Consider the following 24690-nt stretch of genomic DNA (forward strand, 5'->3'; position numbering starts at 1 on the left):
CACACTTTAATTCGCCGCGTTGGGAAGACTGTGGGTACCTTTTTATCTTCTCTTTTTATTTCTGTTAACATGGATAAATGCTTGTGCAAGAGTAATTTTAAATGCTTTCAGAGATAAAGAAATCACAAAGAAAACCAAAGAACTTGACTACATAAAAATTGGAAACTTCTGCATGTTAAAAAAAAAAAAACTAAAACAGAAAGACAAACAACAAATGCAAAAGACTTATTTGTAGGAAATATGATAGACAAAGGGTTAATTAATAACAACATCCTTATTAATATTAAACACTCCTGAATACCAAAAAGAGAAGCATTAAAAATCACGAGGCAAATAGACAAAACACATGGGCGCAAATTAAACACACAAAAACACAACTACTTAATACACTTAAGGAAAAATGTTCAGTCTTACCAGTAATTAAAGAATCACATATTATAACAAGAGTAAAACAACATTCTATCCTAAATGTTTCAAATATGTGTTTTTTTAAATATTTTTTTAAAGTCTTCATTGAATTTGTTACAATACTGCTTCTGTTCTATCTTTTGGTTTTCTGGCCGTGAGGCATGTGGGATCTTAGCTCCCCAACCAGGGATTGAACCCGCACCCCCTGCATTGGAAGGCAAAGTCCTAATCACTGGACCGCGAGGGAAGTCCCCATATATATTTTTAAATTAGATACTAGAGCTCACCGCTGGCACCTGTGTAAAATGGAAAAGAACACAGAGATGCACAAAAGGTTCTGAAGGGCTCCTTCCCTTTGACCTAGTGACCCCATACCTGGGGCTCTCTCAAGAGGAAAAACCGAAAATACAGACAAAGTTTAATGATGGTCAAAGATGTTCACCCAGGACTATTTATTTACAAGAAGGAAAACTTAAGCCATTTCAAAGGGTCAGGAACAGGGTGATGGTTACATGAAGAACTGCTCTATATAATGTTAAGTAATAAAAGCAGAAATCAAAAATGTAAATACTTCATGATTACAATTATACGTTTAAAGAGGGGGAATTGAATTCAGCACAGTTGACCTTATAATAGCATCTAAAAGAATTAAACACTTAGGAATAAATTTAACCAAGGACATGTAAGGTTTGTACACCAAAAACTACAAAACCCATATAAAAGAAATTTTTAAAAATCTAAATAAATAGAAAGACATCTGTGTCAATGAATCGGAAGACTTACTCCTGTTACGATGTCCACGCTACCTAAAACCATCTACAGATTCAATGCAGTCCCTATTAAAATTCCAACCGTCACTTTCTAAGCTGGAATGGAAAAGCAGATCCTCACATTCCAATGGGAGGGAACTGCAAGGAGCCCAAATGGCCAAAATAATCTTGAAAAAGAAGCAGAAAGTTGGAGGACTCAGCTTCCCAATGGAAACTTTCCCCAAAGGGACAGTAAGTGAAACAGCGCGGTACTGGCATAAGGACAGACAGAGACCAGTGGAACCCACGTATATTTGGTCAATTGATTTTTGACAAGGACAAAAGGGAAAAGGACAGTCTTCCACAAATGGTGCTAGGAAAACTGGATATCCTCAGATGAATGGAGGTGGGCCTTTAACATATACCATACATAAAAAATAACTAAAAATGGATCAAAGACCTAAACTTAAGAGCTAACACAGTAAAATTCTTAGGAAAAAAATTGGGGAAAATCTTCACGACGTTGAATTTGGCAATAATTTCAGGACTATGACACCAAAAGCACAGGCAAAAAAAGAAAAGAAAAGAAAAGAAAGAAACAAAAGAAAAAAGACTGGATTTTATCAAAATTTAAAACTTTTGTGCATCAAGGAACACTGTCAAGAAAGTGAAAAGACAACGTACAGAATGGAAGAAAACATTTGCAAATCTGACAAGGGATTAATGTCCAGAATAGATAAAGAACTCCTTCAGCTCAAGAACAAAAACAACGTGACTAAAAAATGGGCAAAGGACTTGATAGCCGTTTCTCCAAAGAAGACATGCGGTAGCCAATAAGCACATGAAGAGATGCTCAACATCAGTCACTAGGGAAACGCACCCAGACCACAATGAGGTACCACCTCATACCTACTAGGATGGCTATGAGAAAAAAGGAAAACAACAAGTGCTGGCGAGGATGCAGAGAAATCGGAGCCCTGAGGCACTGCTGATGGGGACAGAAAACGGTGCGGCCACCATGGAAAACAGTATGGAGGCTCCTCCAAAGTTCAACGTAGAACCACCATGTGATCCAGGAATCCCACTCCTAGGTACACACCCAAAGGAACTGGAGCAGGGACTGGAATAGATATTTGTACACCAATGTTCATAGAAGCATCATTCACAACGGCCAAAAGAAAACAACCCAAGTGTCCATCAAGAGATGGATGGATAAGCAAAATACGGCCTATACACACAATAGAATACTATCTGGCTATAAAAAGGAGTGGGATTCTGACACACGCTACAACACGGATGCATTACGCTAAGTGAAACAAACCAGACACAGAAGGCCAAGTACTGCATGATTCCATTTATATGAGGTCCCCAGAACAGTCAAATTCACAGAGACAGAAAGCAGAACAGAGGTTACCAGGGCCTGGGGGAGGAGGGGGGAGGAGTGACTGGTCAGTGGGGACAGAGTTTATGTTGGGGATCATGAAAAAGGATTAGGTTACAGACAGTGGTGATGGGTACACAGCTTTGTGAAGGTATTTAACGCCACTTAATTGTAACTTTACAGATGGATAAAATAATAAACATTATGTTGTGTATATTTTACTACGATTTTTTGAATGTGGAAGAAAGGGTGGGGGTGATACTATGCACGGTGAAAAGACAGGAATGGAGTAAACCAAAAGGTCAGTAGCAGCTCTTCTGAGAAACGTTTGGGTGGTCTCCACTTTCTTTTAACTCCTTTTCTCTATTTTCCAAAGGTTCTTTCGATGACTCTTTGGATAGGAAAAAAAAAAGTTTTGTTTTTTTAACACTTCTTAGGTTTTGATACGTACATAGCTCAGCAGTCTGAATTTCTCCTTTCTAGATAGAAAGTTTCTTCGCATTTGGACCAGCATTTACAAAGGATTTACCTAACAAGGCACCATAAGAAAAGGAAATCGTCACTTTTAAAATGATTTAAAGAAGTTCTCGCTGCACGGAGGTAACAGCTAAGTTCTCCTAAGAGGTGACTGCCTTGGCTGGTCCGGGCCCATCGGCCCACTGAGCTTTCCTTACTGGAGCTTTTCCAGCCCGGTGCGTGCTGAATGAGGAGAGCAGAGGTGTCAAAGGCCCTTCGGTGGCCCATATCCTCTGGATGTGTGAGAAACGCTGTGATTTGACCTTCAACCAATAAATTAAAATAGGAATAGTAATTTAAACACATAAGTGAGAATTTTCCTTAAATTTAACTAATCGAAATAGTTGATATTAATTTACCCTTGATAGTATCCTAAGCCCTTCCCAGAAGGTCTCGTTTATAGCAAATGACACTGACATTGTGCTGGGCTTTTATGCAGGAGTCCAAAGGACCTGGTCTCCCCTTTCTGACAAGTAAATAAAACGGCAGGGAGATCAAATAACTCACTAAAAAGAAGATATAATTTTTTATCTTCCTTTTTACAGTCTCATATCCACTTCCGCTGGGAATAACAAAGTCTGAATTCTTATGCAACACTTATCTAAATGTGTCGATTTTATCAGATTGATGAATTTTGCTAACAAAAGCAGCACTAGGAAATCTTTTATGACATATTTGGCCCATTCTCAGGGCTGAAGCTTTAATTTAACCAACTTGAGAATTCTGAGGGAGAGCTGCAGGTGTTAGATCTGAAAAAAAAATCATAAATGGGAAGGCATATCAATCTTTATGACGGGGAAACAAAACCATTTCCACTTGCGTGCCCTCCACAGGCAGGAGAAGGAGAGGTGGCCGAGGCAGGATATTGTCTCGGGCTGCGGAGCAAAGAGGAAGCAGCCCTGTCGCCCAGTGACTGCTATTTAGTATCGATCAAAAGGCGCTGGCCCGGGGGGAGGAGAGGAGCCGATAAAGCAAGGTTTGCCGACACCGTGTGCTCAGCAGAGTGCCTTCTCGTTTTCCTGACCACGTGGGAACAAGTCATGCCCATGGCCGCCCGAGTGCCCAGGTGGCTTTCTGCCCCGCGGTCCCCACACCCCTCCCCCACGCCCTGCCCGGGAGCACCGTCACCCTCCTGCCCCCGCAGACCTCCATGGTAAGCGGCAGGAGCTCGACAGGGCTGGAGGGCCTCCTGCTCTAGACCTCCCGGGCCGCCCTGCTGTCCTCTCCCTGTCGGCTCCCTGCTGCCCCCTGGACTCCCCCCACCCCCCCCCCCGCCCCTACTTCCCACAAGATGAAATCATAACCCCTTGGCATGAAATACTACAGGCCATGTGATCTGGCCTTTCTCTGTGTCCTCTCCATCCATCCATCCACTGGTCCATCCATCCGTCCGACTTTATAAGCCTCTGGGACAGATATCCACTCTTCACCCAAACGCACCTCTCCCTTTCGATAACCGAGGTGCAGCTAAGTGGGTGGTAAGCAGGCAGGACTGAGTCCTCACCGACAGGATGGGGAGGGGTGCGGGGGGCGTGGGGCTGACACCCGGACCTGTCTGGGCGGTGCCCGGCTCTGACTGCTCCCGCAGGATACACCCCACGGCGGCGAGCCGGCAAGACACCGGCAGCCTGGGATTCCGAACGCGGTGCAGAGCTGGACCGCCCTTCCTATGACCCACTTGTGGCTTCTTTGTGCTCCTGGCTCTTCTGGCCTCTTGCAACAGCACTGCAGCCTCCACCCGGGATGCGAGCAAGCGCCCGGCGGGACCCTGCCTGCCCTATCCGGGTCGGCGGAAGCAGGTGCGCCCCGACGCCCTCTCATCAGCAAACCTACTTGGTGTTCTCTAGGGTCTTCTGCATCTTCTTGGTCATCTTATCAATGGCCGCCTGTCTCTTCCCTTCGGGTAGGAGGTCTGTCTTGTTCAGCACCACGACCAGCTTCTGGCAGGCGATCTGCCCAATCACAAGGCACTCAGCCGACTGGGTCTGCATCCCCTTGGTCACGTCAATGACCAGCATCATCAGATCGATGATCTGGGCCCCTGGGAGAAGAGAGGACAAGGTTAGGGAGGAAACAGGGCAGCTGACTCTGCAGAAAGTTGCCCGATGCCCTAGGTCCAGCAAAACGAGCCAAGATAAAGTCGGGGGTGTCGGGCTGTGAACGACAACCATGACCTCCCAGCACCAGGCAGGGGAGTCTCTCGACCGTGAACGCTGGCCCCCTCCCAGTTCTGAGACCTGATGCCCCTCATCTCTACATGGGCAGCCCGGCAGGCTTGCTAGGGGCTCCAGGAGCCCGTGCGTGTAATGGGGCTGGCAGCGCGAGGACTCCCTGCGCAGAAGCTCCTTTCCTTGTGCCCAGCGTCATTTTGTCAGCCCGCTAGGTGAAAACCAGGTCTCGGTGTAGTCTCAAGCTGCCTCCTGCTGTGGGCGAGGAGGGCACTCACGCTGCCTCTTGCTGTGGGCGAGGAGGGCACTCACGCTGCCTCCTGCTGTGGGCGAGGAGGGCACTCACGCTGCCTCCTGCTGTGGGCGAGGAGGGCATCTCACTCTGATGTGAGTTGCTTGCTTCCTGTCTGACGCCCCCCCAGCCACCTGGCCGCCCTGTTGGTCCTTGGACCCCTGCCACCCTGCAAGCCCTCTGCCCCAGCCCCTCCCCCTGCCCGGCCCGCTTGTCGAGGGGTTAACTGCCGGCCCTCTCTGAGTCCTGGCTCAAACATCTCCTCTCAGTGAGATCCATCCGGACAGCTCGATCACGGCTGCAGCCCGCCCGCCTCCCATACGTTCCGAGCCTTCTTTTCCTGCCCTGTTTCCCCAGGACACTTAGCACCCTCCACCTGTCCGTGAAACTCATGCACCGTGCACTGTTTGCTTCTGACCTGGCCTCCCCGACTGCCCTGCAAGGGTGGGATGGAGGCCAGAGGGTTGCCATTGATACTGCTTTCCCTTCTGAATGGATTGTTGCTCGTTGTTGCCAACTTAACGAAGCCAAGAGTAGGTGCTGAGGGTGCGTGCACGGGCACCTTTAATACCATGTCTCCTTCCAAGTGGATTGTTGCTCTTTGTTGCCAATTTATTTATTTATTCATTTAATCTACTTTTTCCATATTCTATTTATTTATTTGGCTGCGCCAGGTCTTTAGCTGCGGCATGCATGCGCGATCTAGTTCCCTGACCAGGGATCGAACTGGGGCCCCCTGCATCGGGAGTACGGCGTCTAAGCCGCTGGACCACAGGGGGAAGTCCCTGTTGCCAATTTACAGAAACTTTTTAAACACTGAGGAGCCAAGAGGAGGTGCTGGGGTGCTGCATGGGCACTGTTGCTACTGCTTCCCACTCCCATTGGCGTGTTGCTCTTTGTTGCCAATCTAAAGGAACTTTTTAAACATTGAGGAGCACATCCTCTGAGGGGAAGGCGCATGTTAGGCTTCTCTCCCCACTTATCTTTGGCTTTTATGACTTCTTTTTCCCATGCAGAAATGTCTGACTTTTATGTTGAAATGGTCAGTCTTTCTGTCTTTCTCTCTTGTTTCTGGGTTTGGTATCTTACCTAGGTATTTTTTTACTTTTAAGATTATATATATTTAGTCATGTGCTTTCTTCCAGTACTTTTACAGTTTTAAATGTCTATGTTTCCAACCTTAATCCATTTAGACTGGATTTTGATGTAAAGTGCAAGATGGAGATCTAACTTGAGTTTTATCTGGACGGCTACCCCTCATCGTCCCTGAGTCACAGTTTCGTGCTTTCCCCCGTTTACAGACCTGGACAGGGTGGGTACCCAGGACTCTGGACCACGCACCCTGCGCTCTCGGCCAGCCCCCTCCCCACTCAGCGCTGCGGGTGTTCTGTTGCAAGTCTCCGGCACTTCTTGGGTTTGGGCTTTTCTTCCTTTCGGCAGGGCTGCAGCACGTCTCTGTCTCCTGTCCTGTCCTCGGCTGCTTAGTTTTTCCTTGTGTCTGACACGGCTCTCTTTGTTGTTCTCCTGTCCCTCCTCTGCCGACCCTGCCCTGTTGTCCTGGGCTCTCCGGGTGGTGGTGAGGGGCTGTGCCCGGGCTCAGGGCTGTCCTGAGGACACTGGCCGTTTGCCTTTGCACCTTGTCCACTCCCCTTCCTCTTCCCGTCCTCGGGCCCTTTCCCACCTGCTCTTCGGGACGCCGTAGGGTCCCCAGAGACTCAGGAATGCAGGATTCCGGCCAAGAGGCAGCTGGCAATAGAAAAAGCAGACATTTGAATTCAGACAGCTCCGAGTTCTAGCCCTGCCTTTGCTGCTCACTGTCGTGTGACCTGACCTCAGAGTTCTCTCTATTAGCACGGGAGGGTCTCCTCCTCGCGGGGTTGTGGTGAGGGTCAGAGCTGACGCACATCAGGCAGAAGTCACGAGCTGACCTGCTGTCAGGAGCCAGGCGGGCAGTACAAATGCCAGAGGAGGGGCAACGGGGAGCTGCGGGGCCCCGGGCGAAAGTGCTCCTCGGCCACGTCAGGTGCAGGCCCGGTGTTGCCACATCTGCCGACCTGTAAAGAATTTTTACACGACCCTTCCTGGTTGTGAGTGTGGGCAGTTCGTGCAGGCTGCGCAGCGCCCCTTCCAGGGCCCACCTGTCTGCAGCTAGCCGTGTGCAGTCCCGAGACCGGGCTCGGCTCCCGACCCGTGTGCCGGTCACTTGGGTTAGGCAGCCACTTTGGGGTTCCCTGCCAGTGGGGCGGCACGCTGGTCCTGCTGGATGCTGGGTCAGCTTGTCACCTACGGGATCCGGGGCGCCTGAAGCTTGCTCTCCTCCTGGTCCGTTTGGTGTAGCTCCTCATTCTCCCAGAGAAGAGGAAGCCAGGCTTCGCAGCTAGTGCATCGTGGCACCTGGGTGACCAGGGGAGATGTCCAGTCCTGCCCAGGTGGTCCCGCTCAGGCGGCTCCCTGCTGGTCTGGGGGAATTCAGCAGGATGCTTGTGGGGGAGCCCCCTTTGCAGGATCGCCTGCGTACTGGGGGACACGGTGCTCCAGGCCACTGGCTGGCACTTCCCAAGGTCCCTGTGGGGGCCTCCTGGGTCTGCTGGATTTGGGGGCTGGCAGTGTTTGTTCCATGTGGCGGTAACTCCTCTCCCTCCTCCGCCAGGAAGAACCATCCCAGCAGCGCACTTCCTGGAGGCCCCTGTGCCCGAGGCGCTTCCCACAGCCCTGCATGTGTCCCCTCCGGCGACTCCGCCCGCGAGTCCCCAGGCACAGACTGAGGAGGCTGCCGCACTCGGGGAGTCGGTGTACTGGGAAATGGCCGTGATGATAGCAGGATATCAAGTTCCACTGCGGTTTACGTTGTCGATAACGGTGCATTTGCACCGCTCAGTGAATACTTAATGTCACCAGTTAAATTTCGTTTTTTCTTTATTTCAAATTTGATATTATTTCTCCTTTTTTAGGATGCCCATAGCTTCTGATTAAAAATCAAATTTGGGTTAAATATCTGATTTGCTAAAATGTTTAAAGTTTTATATTCAGTCTCTCCAGCAGAAAACTTCTTTTCCCTGAACGCATTTTTCCCCCTTTAGTCCCAGAAGGAAAGTTGCATCTCACAGATAACTTGTTAAATGCTGACCTTTCTAAGTTTTCCTTTATTTTTATTTCTGAAATGATTAAGATATATAATCTACAGAATTGGAAATTGTAATTTTTTAAAGTACTGAGAAACTCTAACCCTGTTATAATTATTCTGCAAACCTTTAAAGGATTCTGTAGTCAGTACAACTAGATGAAAAGCTCTGATAGACTGAGAAATATAGAGGGTCATTTGTGAGCTACAAGTTGTTGCCTTGTGTTTCCCACCCACTCGCTCACTCTGCCCCTCTAGTCTCAGAATGATTTCCTACCCTGGGTTCGTGGGAATCGGGAAGGACACTGTTTGATTCATTCTGGGGAAATACTAGGGATTCTGAAAAAGACAAGACGGGCCAGTTATGTCACTTCCTGTCGCCTGATCAAAGTCTGATGGAGAAACAGACTGACCGAGGGTTACTGCCAGGCGCTGGTGGTGCCTGGAGCTGACCCGGGTCTCCAGTGGGGTCAGTCGCGGGTGGTGCCTGGTGCTGACCCGGTTCCCAGTGGGTCAGTCGAGTCGCCGTGACCTCTGGACCCCTCAGAAGTCCCTGATGTCAGCTGCGCGGCAGCGGGGCTCCTGCGGCAGAGGTAGCATGTGGGCGCCAGACTGAGGCTGCAGATGAAGCCCCACGGCCCCTGAGTGTTTGGGTCCCGTCTGCATGCATCGTTCTGGGCCTGTTAGTTCAGTTTTATCTCCCATTCCCGGGATCCCAGCAGGCATCACAAGTGAGTGGGCAGATGGGGAGAGAACACAAGCCTTCCCCTCCAGCTTGCGGGCCAAGACAAGGCACTCAGGTAGTTCTATACACCAGCAGGGACTGGAATCTCAGCGTCAGGACTGGACTCTTGGTCCACCAAGTGGAGGAGGTGGGGAAGCTACAGTCTGCTCACTCGGTCCAACAGAGATCAATGACGCTGCCCGAGCTGTGTCTTGTGCTGGAGGCTGCGAACACAGACCGAAAACCCAAGCCTTGGTCTGTGAGCCGCAGTGTGTGTGTGGGGGGGTCTCAGCGGAGGAGCGGGAGTCAGCGCACGGCGGGGAGGGGTGCGAGACGCCACAGCCAGCCCCGATGCTGGCGTCTGGCGGAGCGGGGTGACGACTGTGCGGGTGGAGGCTGGGCAGCGGCTGGGGCCCCGTTCGGAAGGACGGGCCATGTGGCCGACGTGGTCTTGAATGGAAGCATGAAGGACTTTGGCTGGATCTTTACGACAACCTCCTGAGAGGCAGGGCAGGTAAAGATGGGGCTGGACGGCTGGAGCTCTCCGCTGGGGGTCTGGAGAGCTGGCGTGTCCTACTTCAGGGAGGGAGTCCGAGTTACCCGGATTCCCCACCCGTGGACCTGCCACGCCCATGGACACTACTACTACCACTACTGAGCTATGTGTGTTTAAATCAAGTCCTTTTTTTGAACTCAAATGCATTTACGTTAAAAAGAACTTTACATGACAGTAAATGCATTAAATGTGCTGTAAGTAGAAGTTAACAGAGAAGATAAATAAAACAACAAAGCAAAACAACGGAACGCACTGCTGTCGATGTTAACTCGAGTTGAAACTGAGCCCCAGGCCTGCTCTGATATTAAGGGATCAGCCAGAGCCGGTAAAAGGCACACTAGCCCTAGATCGAGTCTCTCTCTTCGACAAAATAGGGGGACTGGATGAGAACTGGGAAAGGCATGACCTTTGACCCCACCAGGGAGGAGTGTTACCGGGCGCCAGGCATGGCCTCACACCATCTCTCCTGGCCGCCCTGGAAGCACCGGACAGAGTACATACACGGCTCACTGCGGCCTCCTCGGAGGGGCGCACAGGAAGAGCAGAGGTGTCCACGCTTCCTCAGGGCAGAGGGGCCGAAGCGGGTCAGCCGCCACTCCTTCCCGGACGGAGGAGATGGAGGTGTACGTGTGGGCTCCAGGGCCACGGGCTCTCACGAGCCAGGGAGTCCTGCCCCTGCTTCCTTAAGCTACTGTGTCGTAGTCTATCTGGGGTAATCTTTTTAGCTGACTTTGCACAACAGTACAACTCCTATTCAAGAGCAGCGAAAAGGAGCAGAAAATGGAATTTGAAATGTAGAAATAAAATAATTGTGGCCCATGAGCTATAATTTGATTTCATGCTTTACAGGGAAATGAAAGAAGCCTTCCTTAAAATGTACGGTTTCTGCTCTCTCCCCCATCCCCCTCCCCCCTTTAACCATTTTAGGATTTCCTCTAGCTCCGAAGAGAAAATAGGATTGTGGAAAACGTTCAGCTCTCAAGTGTCACTGCCACTCAGGGGCCAGCTCGGTTTAATGTGAACTTCCCATTCTGGGTAAGAGGAAATTCTTCAATTAATAAACCGGGTGTGCGGAGGCCAGTCTTTAAGGTTTAATCAATTTCATCTGTACTTAGGATAAAAAGACTGACTATTCTACTTTTTTTTTTTTTCGTTTTCCTTCTTTAAAAAAATAATAAAATGAATGTTTTATTTTAAATTCTTTGAGGCTCGTATCTCCTGTCTCAGGAAATATTGTCTATTTCATGCAGTGAGTATGAAAACTCCCCCCCCCCCTTTTTTACCTTTGCTAAGAATCTTTTTTCAAAAATAACTAAATTATTCTCTGTCCTCATATACTATAACAGCTTGGGAGATGATACGAATTATACAGGGTTTTGGCAGACACCTTGTAGGGGGCTGGGGAGAGAGACAGATCACCAAATATGGATGCAGGAGCTCCTTCTGGACAAACACTGAGAGGAGGGTGCGGGAACGTGTGCCCGCAGCCCCTTCACCACCAGGGACGTCTGGGGCCCTGACAACCTCACCCTGGAGGCCTACCCTGTGGTCATCTGCGGGCACGAGGACCTCAGAACAGAACCAGGGCGTCTCCCCAGCAGGACCGAGTAAACATTCGGACTTGCCGACCAACCAGGACCGACAGGACTTCCCGGGACAGAGAACTCCTGAATCTCTGTCACGTGGTCCCTGGACACGCGGTGTCCGGTCAGGTTCGGGGACAGAGGCCGTGGTCAGGCCCCACGGTGGCGAGTCTGCGCCTCGGCTCCATGGAGCAGCTAAGCACTCTGGGCCATTTCTTCATCTACAGAATGGAGATAAAGCCACTACGAACCTTTTCCAAGGCTGTGTGGTGGGCCTCACACAGCCTTGGGACCCACAGGGCAGGAGGTCCCGTCCGACCCAGGTCCTCCCCATGCTTTCACAAGGGGCCTGGGTGAAAATGCTACTTTTAAGTCAGTGTTTTTCACTAAAACGCTGCAAGCCCAGGGCCCTGTCAGTGTGAGCTCCATTGTGAGAATGAGCACGAAAGCCTCACCGCTCTGAACAGCGGCTGCAATGATCAAGGGTCTCAACGTGGCTGGTCAAGGTGCAGCCAACAGCCCATCTCTGCAAGAGCCACCTGGGGCTCAGAACAGCACCTAACAGTACTCAGTACACAGTCGGCACTCACTAAGTGAGAGGGGAGGGAGAGGGGAGCGGAGAGGGAGAGGGGACGGGGAAGGGGAGGCATCCAGGAGGCACAACTGCCGCAGCAGCTGGACCAAGGTAGTGGAGCCGGGAGCAGAGCCAGGCTCCGCCTGACCTGAGGCCCCTTGTCCTTCCACCAGGCCTCCTCCCTGAAGTGGCACCAAAGAGGATTCTCCTGAAGGCAGCAGCCCGTGATCCCAAGGAGGAACCGTGCCCTGGGTTCAGGGCCCACATGCCTTCGCTCCCCGTGCAGAGGTGTGAGGGGAAACACCTGCAGACACAGGCCACGTGAGAACAGGGACGGGATGTGGGGGGGACACACTGCCTCCCACCTCAGCCCCCCGCCCTGCCTGTCCGGGGAGAGCGGGTCTCTGAGCCTCACCCTCACCCGTCTGCAAACAAGATCTCCTGTCACCTACAGGGCAGCGTGGGGCTCCCAGATCCCACGTGCAAACCTCACGGCCCAGGAGGGCAGACGTGAACACCCGCAGGACCTGGTGGGTCCTCAACTGAGCGGCACGCCTGGCGCGAGACGAGGCGCAAGTCTAGACGCCGCAGCCGTTCCTGGGCCCTGGCTGGAGGGGACAGTCCCCCCTCAGCTCCAGCCCACATAGCCAGAAAGGAATGTGGGCCTGGAGTTGTCAGATCTTCTGGTTTTTCAAAAGAAGCCAAAAATCTGGACCACTGTATGAAATTTGCCAATTTTTAAATGTTGACAACCAATTCAAAACAAAATGTTTAAACTGTATGGCCCAAACAAAACATGTCCATTGGCCAAAACCGGCCTGCAGCTCCCAGTGTGAGGTCTCTGGAGGGAGTTTTCTCGAGAAAGAGAGGTTGGAGGAACCAGAACAAACAACCACCTCTTTGGCCTCGTGAATCAGGAAAGCACTTAGGGACCCATCTGTTGAGCTCCGGCCCCTCCTGCCCCCATGACCCACACTGGGCCTCAGTGAGGACAGGAAAGTTCATCCTGGAGGGAAAGGGTGGCAGGCTCTCCACTGTCACCAGGTCCCACTGGGCTACAGCAGGGGACACGAAGCCACAGGTCTGTGGTCAGACGAACCTCAGCTTGGACCCGGTCCCTGTAGGCCACAAGGGGCAAGCCGCCCCTCCCCGGCGCCTCGTGTAGGGCTCCCCAGGCCCCGATGCTCTGAACCGAGGCTGTAGCTGTCACAGCCTGTCTACCAGGATGGGAGGGGCTGACACACGGCTGCTCTCTGGTGGTCTTCTCACTACAGCTTCAAGCACCGGTTCTCACACCGAGTCTCAAAACGCTCCCACTAGGTAGAAAGTCTGAGATGACCTAAGACGGTGATTTTCCTGGAAGGGTGAAGCAGGAAAGCCTCAGTGGCACCAGGCCGGAATGTCCTCTAGGACAGACGCTCTCCTCATCTCGGCCCTGGGACGAGCCCTTTCCACGAGCGCCGCGCGTTGTCTTCACAGCTAACGTCTAGCGGCAGCAGGTACCACTATCAACACCACGTTCTGCAGATGGACACGTGGAGGCCCAGAGAAGCTACATCACACCCAAGGTAAAGAGCCAGTCGGTGGCAGGTGCTCAGCCCAGAGACCTGGATCCACAAGCACCACGTTACCCTGCGTGGGGAAGAGCTCAGAGCTCCCCCGAGGAGCAGAGAGAAGGGCAGCCCCCCGCCATGTGCCCCGCAGCTCCCGGTCAGCCCTGCTGTCTCCCCCTGGGACCTGGGCACAAGCCCACGCACCGAAGCGCTCCTGCCATCTCGTCCCTTCTCCTGGCACCTCCGACTTTGAACTGCAGCTCAGATGTCACCTCCCAGGGATCTTCCCGACTCTCCGTGGTCTGGATGAGGCGGCCCTCCCTTGGGGTGCCGTGGTCCCCACGCTGCCCAGGACAGCCCTGTTCTGTGACTCGTCCGTGCCCCTGCAGCCTACCCCCAGGGACAGAGGCCCCAACGGGCAGCAGCACAGAGCCGGTGGTCAGCGAGTGCCCCTACAGGGAATGAACAGAGCTGGGACGCAGTTAAAGCACTGAGCAGGGCCCTCCACCAGCCATGCACGGATTCCTCTCTGTTCTGTAGTGGTGACGTCCTCCTACACTGCAAAGAGGCACGTGTGCTTGTCCAGAAGCAGAGACAGAAGGAAGAAGGGAGCACGGACAGGACCGCACGCTGTGAATACCAGGGGGCTGGGACCTGCAGACACAGTGTCCAGGGGCCTCCAAGGGCTGCATTCCCCTGGGAGAAGACCCCCAGCGATGGCGAGGAGGGGCCCTCACAAGTCCCCCTGAGAGACGAAGAAGCTGAGACTCAGGGTGGGGACGCAGATCCTGACCCCTCTGAACCCCGCTCCCAACCACCACCACCGTAGAGGTGGGTCCACCACTCATGAGGCACCAAGACAGGAAAACCACACTCTGCTTGTTCTGAGGGACGATGGCTGCCGTGGCCTTGGACACAGACAGGCTCTTCTAGAGACAGGGCCCCAGGCCACGGCGAGCCCCTCGTCTGAGGCAGAGAAACCACGGCAGGCGTCCCTGCCTGGCCCAGGCCAAAGGGGCTGGAAAGCCCGCCGGGCTCCTCCGACTGAGACGGTCTGAGAGCTCAGGGTCGCAGAGCCTGAGAGCGTGGCCTCAGGAAACTGTTTACTGGAGAAACAGGGGAAAAAAAAGAAGAAAAGAGGGGGGAAATCTACCATAAAAAGTAAGTAAAATCAGCAGAATTCCTTTATGAAAAGGGTGGAATTAGCATATGGCCTCAGCTGCCAAGTGAGGCCACTGAAGCAAGCAACGAAAATGAGTTCAAGACACAATTAGACGTTTTTCTGGACGGAGACAGAGGGCACTGAGCAGGCGGCCGCGTTTCAGAGGGAGCGGCAGGGCACGTTCAGGGCAGGGCCACCGTGCGAGCGCCCTGAGCACTGGCTGGGGGGTGGGGGGCATCAGCTGGGACCTCTCCCCCCGCGTTACACTGCCACGATGCCTCCTGCAGAACCTGCAGCCGCCCGGAGCCCGAAATAACAGTCTGGTTCCATCCCCCGCGGCCTCTGCTGCTGCGCCCGGGGCCGAGTGCCGCCTTCAGGGACTAGCGTGGCTGAGTCCCTGCCCTCAAGGAGCTCACGGTCTCGTGGGGGAGACGCACACAAACCCACAAGGTCAACGCAGTGAAGTACATCAAAGTAAGACGTGAAGTTCCTGCTGAGCAAGCACAGAAGAGGGGAATTTAGCAACCGGAGGGAGGGAGGAGGCCGGAAAGCAGAGGGAAGGGCCTTTCAGGGCCGAGCACATAGCAGGAGGCCACGGAGGCCCAGCCACCAGCACCTCAGAGGATGCCGACCACTCGGTTCCCCTGGACCCTCGGGGACGGGGCCAGATCTCCTCGGAATGACCAGAGGTGCCAACCGCTGGCTCAGCGACCAGATATGACTCAATGGCCACAACTCGGGACAGCTGTTCCCAATCTTCCCAAGAGTGCGGCACACGCGGCCACCCAAGGCACGGGAGACGCTGGGTCCTCGTGGGCGACACAGTCTGTTAGGCCCTCTCTAGCCCAGTGGGTTCCAGTGTCCTCCTTCGGGCGGCTCCCTGACGATGGTCTAGCTTCGTCAGGTTCCCTGGGCCCCGTCTCCTTCAAGGTGGAGTGAATGGTTACCCTGAAAGGACCTCGAACCTCTCCTCTGTGCTCACGGCAGGCTCGCTGGGGCACGGCATCTCCACGGCCCCTGGGCCCCCGGCCCGACCCTGAGTGGGGTCCCACCTCCTCCACACCCACGAGTCAGAACCAGCTCTGCCGGCCTCTTGCGTCCACACAGCGGGCCTCTCAGATTGAAGCTGGGAGTGATGGGGATACTGAGAAGAAAACGAGGCCTGGCCCCTGCACCCAGCACCCTACATACAGAACAGGGGAAGGAGTGACAAGTGCTTGGCACTCGTCCTTTCAAAGCCCCATCAGGCTGTCTGCTGGCCGCCAACCAGCTTCCATGGCGGCAGGGGTAGGGGAGGGGGCATGGGGTCTTCAGCAGGGCAGGGCAGGCACTGACTCCACGTGCCCCGTTCTCCCCCCAGGCAGACAGCAATGGCCTTAAGCTCCCACTTATGACGAGCACTGTGTGCCCAGCACCGCATGCAGACGCTCACAGCTCCGCTCCACCATCCCCACGACAGCCCAGCCGTGACTCCATCTTCCAAAGGCAGCAGCTCAGTCAGGGACGTCCGTCCACAGGCCCAAACGCACAGTGAGCAGGCGGCAGGGCCCAGCTCCTCCACCACCCACCAGAGCGCTCTCGTAGCCACGTGACCTCAGCTTCCGGGGCCTTGCCCCCGCTCCTGCCCCCGCCCCAGGAGGAGGCCCTTGAGAAGAGACGCCAAACCAAAGAAGAAACCACACCTACAGAACTCAGGAAAGCACTGAACTTACGATTCCAGCTCTATTATAAAGGATACAAATCAGGACCAGCCAAAGGAAGAGACACACAGGGCACGACCTGGGCGGGCACAAACACAGGCCTCTACTGCGGAATCGGGGCTCATCACCCTCCTGGCACATCCATCTCTTCGCCAACCACGAAGTCCCACTGAGCCCCTGGGTCCAGAGTTTTTATGGTGGTTTCATTACTTAGGCACGAATGACTGAATCACTGGTCGGGAGACGGAACTCGACTGATCCGCTCTGCCCTCCTCAGAGGTCAAGAGGTCAGGCTGGTGTCTCTGGCCCAAAGCCCCAGCCCACTAGTCACATGGCTGGTCTCTAGTCTTCCTCTAGCATAAACTCAGGTGTGGTCCAGGGGACCACCAGGAACAGTAAGGACACTCCGGTCACTAGGGAAATTCCAAGGTTTCAGAAGCTCTGTCCCAAGATCCCAGGACAAAAGCCAGATTCCTTATTATATTAATACAGCAGTAAGGCTAAAACACGCTCACACACCACTGCCCTCCATCCGTCCCCCACTCGCTGCTGATGAATGCGCTGCGTTGTGACAGCTGCTCTGAGCGACAGTCTGAAAGGCAGCAGAAGCCCCCGGAGTGCTGCTAGAGCGGAAGACACCGTCCACGGCACGTCGGTCCCTCGAGGGGGGAGGGATGGGCACTGCGGTGGGACAAGCCGGGGGCGCCGCGGGGCCAGTAAACACGCTGTCAAAGAGCGCTTAATGACACAGGGCAGGCTCATGGCTCAGCGCCTAAAACGTTACGTGCAGTGGGATCCCTCCTAGGAAAGGGGTTATGTCAGAATACCAAGAGGAGTTATCCTGAGTAACTAGATTCTTATTTCTCCCTCATACTTTCCTCTATTTTCCACATTCTCAATAGGCATAAATTATTATACATTCAGGGGAAAAAGGGCTTTTAAAAAATAGCACGTGAAGAATAACATTACGTACACTAACTCCCATGAAGCAGTAATAAGCTACTTAATCTGAAAGCACATGGCAGTGACTGTATTTTCACTATTTAGAATTGCTTTTTGGTTCTTTTTCATCATGTCCTAAGCTCACTATGTGTCCCATTTCTTCATTTACATTTCAAACATTCTTATTTTAAAGCCCCTTGCAGATTTGTTTCATGGTTTCTGGTTCCTAGGACGGGGATGTCCGCACTTGTGCCTATGATTTCTTCTGCACGGTGGTAACTTTCCTCATACGCCCTGTGACTGGTCCTCAGCCAGGGCTGTTTTCCGTGGGAGGTCCCAGTGTGTGACTGGAGTGTGCCCGGGGGCTGGCCGGACTGTGGGGCCAGGGCCACGTGCGACACCAGCGCTTCCGTAGCACAGATGACGCGGACGCGAGTGCACTTGGTCTCAGGGAGGACGTCCTGTCTTCTCCTGGGGCAGCCATTTAACCTCGACCTTCTGGAGGAGACCTTTCCTAGTTCCTTGTCTCCGTTTATGAGGGATCCTCTACATCTCCAGTGTGGACACCCCTGAGAACCAGCTGGCGTCCAGGCCTGCTTGCTGCTGTGCCTCTGACGCCTTTCCACGTCCAGCCCTTGAAGATGCTCCTTCCTGGCTTCTGCACCTCAACCTCCTCGTGCTTCCTCACTTCACCCAACCTGTCAACGTCTGTGCGACCCAAGGCTCCCAGGGGCCACGCAGCCCACTGTGTCACCCACACGTCTGAAGCGACGGGGCAATTATAAAGGGTCAAGGGGGCACACAGCGAGGGACACTCGACCTCACGCCCCTCTCACCACCTGACAACAATGATGGAAACTAAATGTACTGGAGGTAACTAGACATCATTTTAGTGAACAGAGAACTGCTATAACCAGAGTTGCGTTGTAGACTCTGAGTCACAAAGACCTGGATTTGAACCCTGGTTCTGCCAGCTCTGCAATCTGGGGCCTCTCACCCCCAGCCCTCCACTCACAGGGGCACGGTGAGAACTGGCCTAAAGCCCAGTCTGCTGGGGCCCGTCCCTGGGGAGCTGATCTTTGCTGCACCTGGTGACACAGCTCACACTGAAGAACAGGCTAGGAGAGCTCTGTACCAGCTCCAGGCAGAGCCTCAGGACAGCGACTGTGAAGCAGGGACCAGGGGGGACTGGGAGTGGCCGGGGAACTTCTAGCACCTGGAAGGATCCTTAGACTGCGGCTAGCAACAGCCCCAGCTGCACATCCCCACGGCGACTCTGGGAGACCTGGCCACTGGCGTCCCTGCCTGACGGCTGACTGTGTGCACCCCCTTCCCGAACGGCCCCAGCCCCCTGCAACAGCTCCAGGAACCACACAGAGAGCTCCGCGAGTGGGAGCAACGACCACTGCGCCTGGACCACCTCTAGAGAGGGGACGTGTCTGATCATTCACCTCCGAGGCTGCTCCCTGAAAGGAGCTCGGGCACCTCCGGATGACAGCCCAGGCCACGGAGCCAGAGTCAGCCCTGCCGCTTCCAGGCCCACTGCCGCAGTGACGTCACCCTTTGTCCTCGGCTTCCTCATCCACAACACGGGGTGGGTGGAGGGAAACAAGTTACTACAACACCGCGCCTGGCACACAGTAGGTGCCGTGGAAGGCTCGGCTACTGTCCGTGCCAGGGGTCGTCTCTGTGCTCCCGAGTGCTACGGGCAGCAAAGCTGCGTTCCCGACACATGCGCCAGGGTGATGGCGGCAGCTGCGGCCGAAGGCCCAGCCAGCAGGGATGTACCGGACGAGCACCCGCTCAGGACTCACCGGGCAGTGCACTTGGCTCCAGCTCCACCATGGGCCCAGCACTAGTCTGAGGGGACACCGCAGTTCCACAAGGCAAGCAAGGCCCTGCCCTCACAGAGTGAACGTTCCAGCACCACTGACACGCTCACGCAGAGACGACAGTCAGGAAGTACGACGGGGCTGGGGCCCGGGGTGGAGGGTGCAGCAGGCAACACTCTGAGAGGGGAGGTGGGAGACTCCCTGGGAGACAGAGGGGGACGGGTTTCCTGCAGCGGGAGCAGTGGGCAGAGGCCCTGGTGAGGGTGCGTCTGTGCCGCGGACCCCACCCGCCAAGGCAGGGCCTGGACTTCCTCGCACTGGTAACTGAGGGCCAGCGGCCGAGTGTCAGGTGGGGAGTCCACAGCGGTGCCCGGGGACGGTGATTATTCAAGGCAGTGGCCAGGGAGGCCGGCTGCGGGAGGCCGGGCCGGGGGAGGGCGTGCGAATACAGACCCTCTACCCTGTCAGCGGCCTCCCTCCTCCCACTGCCTGCTCCCACCGTCTGTGAGCTTCTCGGCAGAGGCCCGGGGCCCCCCTGGCTGCGGAGGCTCCCGGAACCCCGTGACTGCAGCTGAGGCCGGCGACAGGAAGGGGAGGGAGTCCCGTCCTCCTTAGGAGGAAGGCCGCAGAGAAGGTCCAAAACCAAGAAAAACTAAAAGTACGTAACGAAGTTACAGAAGAAATCATCAGCTAGAGAGCCAGGACGGCTGTGGCTGGAGAGAGGCAGGCTCTGCCCTTGCACCCGCCTCTGCTCCCCACCTCCCGCAGGCCGGGCCCCGCACAGCCCCCGGGCAGCCAACGCCCAGCCCAGAATCGCCCTTCTCAAGCCAAGCCCAAGCCTCCGGAAGCACAGGCAAAGGAGGACCAAAGGCACAGAACGAGGCGCGGTGAGGACAGGGGCGCCACACTCAGCCCAGGAGGCCACCCATCTGTTGGCTAACAGCAACTAAACCAGGAACTGTTTTAAGCTACAGCTGGTGTCTGGGCCACTTTATCAAGCACTTGAGACACAGAGCTGATTATTTTTCTGGCAACAGCGAAAACAGAAAGGCTGAAAGCACAGAGTCTGTCACCAGCTGTTTCCGGAGCGGTTCTTACAGTCACGTCTGGGTTGGGGCCAGAGACGGCAGAGAGGTCCACTCGGGAGGCCGGCTACGGTTGGTCCTGTTCTCATTCCCCGCTTGCGTTTCGCTGCCTTGAGTCACGCACAGTAAAACCCCTTGCACAGCATCTTTCGGTGCTTTAGATGCTCTTTGCAAAGAGCCCCTTAAACAGGGACTTGGGTTACAAGAAACGTGCGTGCGCTGTGGTCTTGGCTCCCTTACTGGGATCTGGGTTCCCACACTAGCTCTCTCCTCACCGGCCTGCCGCGTGGCTGCGGCCAAGCTCTTCAGCCCATCCCGAGCCCCAGTTCCTCACCTGTGACACCCGAGGGGCTGTGGAGCTTTCCGAGCGTCAGCACAGAGCCCGGCACGTAGAAGGTGCCCAACAAACGGGGCATGATTAAGATCCGACTGGTTCTCCTGGCTCTCACCGCCCTTGCCCTAACATCATCGCCACCCATGGATGTGGGGTCATGGGTGATTTTTGTTTTCTTCTTCCCGTGCTGTTTTCCAAAATCGGGACAAGAAAATTCACTTCGCAATAACTATAAATACATTATAACAAAAATCATTACCTACTAAAATGTTAGGGGGAAAACGCTTGGGCTATTCTTATGTGATAAGAGTCCATCCCAGGACCAGAGGTCTCCCTCTGCTACGTCAGGGATCTGAAAACAGTTTTCAGGACCACTGCCAAAGCCAGCCGGACAAAGGCTGCCCCCACCCGCCTCTCCTGTCAAAGGATTCCAACCTCAGTCCCCATTCCTATGGTCCCCATTGCCCTAAACCAGGACCACACGGGGCCCCGTTCTGAGAGTGGCCCGGCGAGAAACAGGCCAGTGACCTGTGGCTTCTGCCAGCTGGGCGAATAGGGCTCCTGGGGGTCTTGTGAGTGATTCACTGGGAGACGGGGCGAGTGAGTTGAGTGCTGAGGAGTGAGAGGGTATGAGATACAGCCCGTGTAGAGGCAGCTGCCAGAGGCCGGTGCAGGCCTGAGGGGGCTGGTCGAGGGGTGGAAGCGGGGGCGGGCAGGCAGGGCCCCGGGCTGGGGCAGGAAGAAGGCCGGTACAGACCACCAGCTGCTCCAGCGTGGGCTCAGCACGTCCAGCCCGAGCACAGCCGTGTGGAGCTGGTTTCCAGCCCCAGGTCTGCAGACCTGAGGGTGGACACAACGCGCCCCAGTGCAAGTGGGGCCTGGTGACTGGCCAACCTTTGATGTCCCTCCAGGCCACAACTGGCCAGGTCCTCAGATTGGTTTATTTTTCCTGCATAACTTTTGCAATGCTTCAACTAAACAGAAACTTTTTATCAACCATTCCCAGAGCAAGAAGAATAGCCGAATGCTTGGTTTGTAACGGAAGCTGGTAGCTGTGCTGGGCTGGGGGACACACGAGAACAGCTCCCACTTTGAGGGATTCGGAACCCACGAGGGAACTGCGCCTGCTGCCGATACGGGGACCCTGTGCCCCGTCCACCAACTGCTCACAGAGCCGCTCTCCTCCGAGGTCCTCGTCCCCCGGCTCCGTCTCTCTGTTTACTTGGCAGGAACCCCAGGCCAAGCGCCAGGCACAGGCTGGGCCCAGATCCAGCCGCTCAGTCTCTGCTGCGTCTTCTGCCGGGGCACTGACTCGGCAGCGGGAAAGCTGAGCCCAGAGCCACGGGCAGGTCCGCAGCCTTGCAGGAGGCAGCCGGCCTGAGAAACAAGCGGGCACGAGGGACCTGGCCCGAGAGATGGGGGGCCCTGGATCCAGGGGGGCCTAAACGCAGCCCACAAACCATGCTGGTTGTAAGAAGCAGTTTGGGATGAATTTCTGTCCTTTACTAATGAAGATTACGTACTAACATGCTTTAACAATTCTTCTCAACTCAAGTGTCCTGATTTTAGTGCCTTCATGGCATTTTCCAAGCAACTAAACTGAGTGCTTACACACGTGATCTCACTTGAACCACCGACGCTGTGCAGTGCGCATCATGGCTACCCTTACTTCACAGACAAGGCCGAGGAATTATTCACTTCCGCCGTCGCTGTCGCAATCATCATCGTTTCACCCAAAGTCACACAGATATTAGGCTGTGCAGCCGGGATCCAGATTCACATCCTCTGAATCCAAAACCTACACTCCTCCCCCCCAGGAAGGCCCCGCTGCCTCGGTGTGCACAGTCCTGTCCTAAATGCAGGCAGAGACACGAAGGCCGTGGGCCTCACCCCTCACATCAAGGGCTTGCAGTCACCTGGAAACTGGACATAAGACCATGAGCCCACTAAGGATGCAGAACGCCAGAACACAGCTAAGAGTCCAAGCGTGAGGTCCAGGCACCATCCACAGGGCAGGGAGCTGAGATGGCGCAGAGGCCACACGTCAGAGTTGCAGGCTGGTGCAGAGTCTCCCCATCGCCGTGACCTCAGCGACCCAGGGCCGCACCTCCAGATTCAGTCCTCCACCAGCCGCCGGGACTCCCCCACTCCCCCTTCAACCAAGGTTTCCTCAGCTGTGTGACTGTGCTGTCGCAGCCCACCCCCAAGACTGCGGAAGTGCTCCCTCTTACCCACACTCCTTCTTCAAAAGCACCTTAATTACAGCTCTCAGGTGACACAGAGCACGGCAATTTCCAGTTTCCCTCCTGGAAACAAAGAGACCTCAGGAATTCTACAATCCTGCATCACTTAGTTAATACTCTGGTGTCAACTGATGGCCTCTGGGTCTGTACTAGGTCACTTTCCATTGAGTAACTATCTTCTGCAAATAGTCACTGAAGGAACTGTGCCTCGCTGACTGAGACAAAACTTTTAGTTCAGTTTTAGTTCAGTTCAGTTCAATTTTAGTCTTATTTTACGTAACTGAGGAAAGTGAAACTTTAAAAGTCTCATACCATATTTCGAACCGACTTGCATTGTATTAGTGACGTGTCACTGAATGATTTTCCTTAGTTCAACACTTTTTCTTATGACACCATAATATAATATTAAAGATGCTCCAGAAAAGAAGAGTCAGCAAGGACTCCAAAAGGACCTGAAGGCAAGTCCCGCCCCACAGCGGCTCCTCCAACGTTGCTCACTCCCGTGCCGCCGTCACAAAGGCTGCTGCACCCACCACACGTCCTGGCCGCACTGTCATCTCTTGAGGCCTCTGCCCAAGGAGCTCACTTCTAGCGAGAGGACAAAGGCAACACACCCCAGAGACGTGCTTCCACAGAACCTTCCCCAAGCTGCCACCCACTTTCCAGGGAAATTGAGGTGAAATGACAGTTGAGTCCTACATTGCAAGAAGGCGGGAGGGAGCTGGAGGAAGGAAAATGGAGGCAGGAGGTGGGGGGAGGGATGGGAGCAGGGGCCACCCTCCTGTAGGTACTGTTTTCTAAGGCTCTTACTCAGGTTGAACAAGTTGGAGGTTTTAAAACGAAGCAAGAAACTCTGAAGTATAGAAATAAATGTACTCTACTCTCACGTTATGTTCAAAGATGCCATTTTCCCTGAACATTTTCTTTCGCAGAGGAGGGCCCTCTGCAATGTGGGAAGAGCCCAGGCTGCTGGTGCAGGCTCCTGGCTGCCCGCCCTCCACCCTCCCTCCAACCCCAGCTGCCTCCTGCGGGTGGGCTTCCGGGGAGGCAGGAAAAGGCTTCTCTAGAGCTGACTCCCCTCTGTCCGCTGACCAGGCACCGAGGTGTGGCAGGCAATGCTGCGCGCCCAGTCCCCGCTCTGCTCCTGGTGCCTCGGCTCCTGGCCTGTCACCCAGAGATCACCCCTTCCTCTGATGCCTGACAAAGGCAAGGATAATTTTTCAAGGTTGGCGGCTGGTCAAATGAGTCCAAGCAAGCCGACTGCATGGGAAACGTCCGCCTCCCTGGAGCCCGGGGGGACCGCTAACACAGGTTTACAGATACCACCTGGGGACCAGACGGAAAAGAAGACTCTGCCTCGGCTCTCCAGGCAGCCCCTTCCAGATAGCTGCTCCAGAATGCATCCCACGGCCCAGCTCCACATCCTGAGAGGAACACGGGACGTGACGCCAAGCACCAGAGTGCCCTGTGCTCTGCATGTGCCCCTACGTCTCCAGCAGGGTTCTGAACACCAACATGCTTGGCACCGTAAGACACGTGGAATCACTATGTTAACTTGAAAACGAGGACAAAGGTATGGTCCAAGTGGGTTGGCGCCCTTGGCACCCCGCACCCAGAGTGTCCCAAGGTCGGTACATTCACAAGCAGAACGGTTTTTAAGAGGCGTGTGACTGTCATGCAGCTCATCTCCCAACTCTAGGAAGGCCCTGTCTACAGACGGTCATCCCAGTCGCACAAATTAAACCAGATCTGTGGGATGAGACTCAG

At 54.3% G+C, this 24690-nt stretch overlaps 1 protein-coding gene across 1 annotated transcript in view; it reads right to left on the reverse strand.

The window, feature by feature from the left end:
* EEFSEC (eukaryotic elongation factor, selenocysteine-tRNA specific) overlaps nucleotides 1-24690 on the reverse strand; it is a 150967-nt gene that overhangs the window by 83142 nt on the left and 43135 nt on the right. Inside the window, exon 2 of the mRNA XM_060023162.1 lies at nucleotides 4888-5095. Coding sequence (XP_059879145.1) covers nucleotides 4888-5095 — 208 coding nt within the window. The remainder of the gene's footprint in view (nucleotides 1-4887; nucleotides 5096-24690) is intronic.

The sequence above is a fragment of the Delphinus delphis genome, chromosome 10 (genome assembly GCF_949987515.2).
Source record: "Delphinus delphis chromosome 10, mDelDel1.2, whole genome shotgun sequence".
NCBI classification, from domain to species: Eukaryota; Metazoa; Chordata; class Mammalia; order Artiodactyla; family Delphinidae; genus Delphinus; species Delphinus delphis.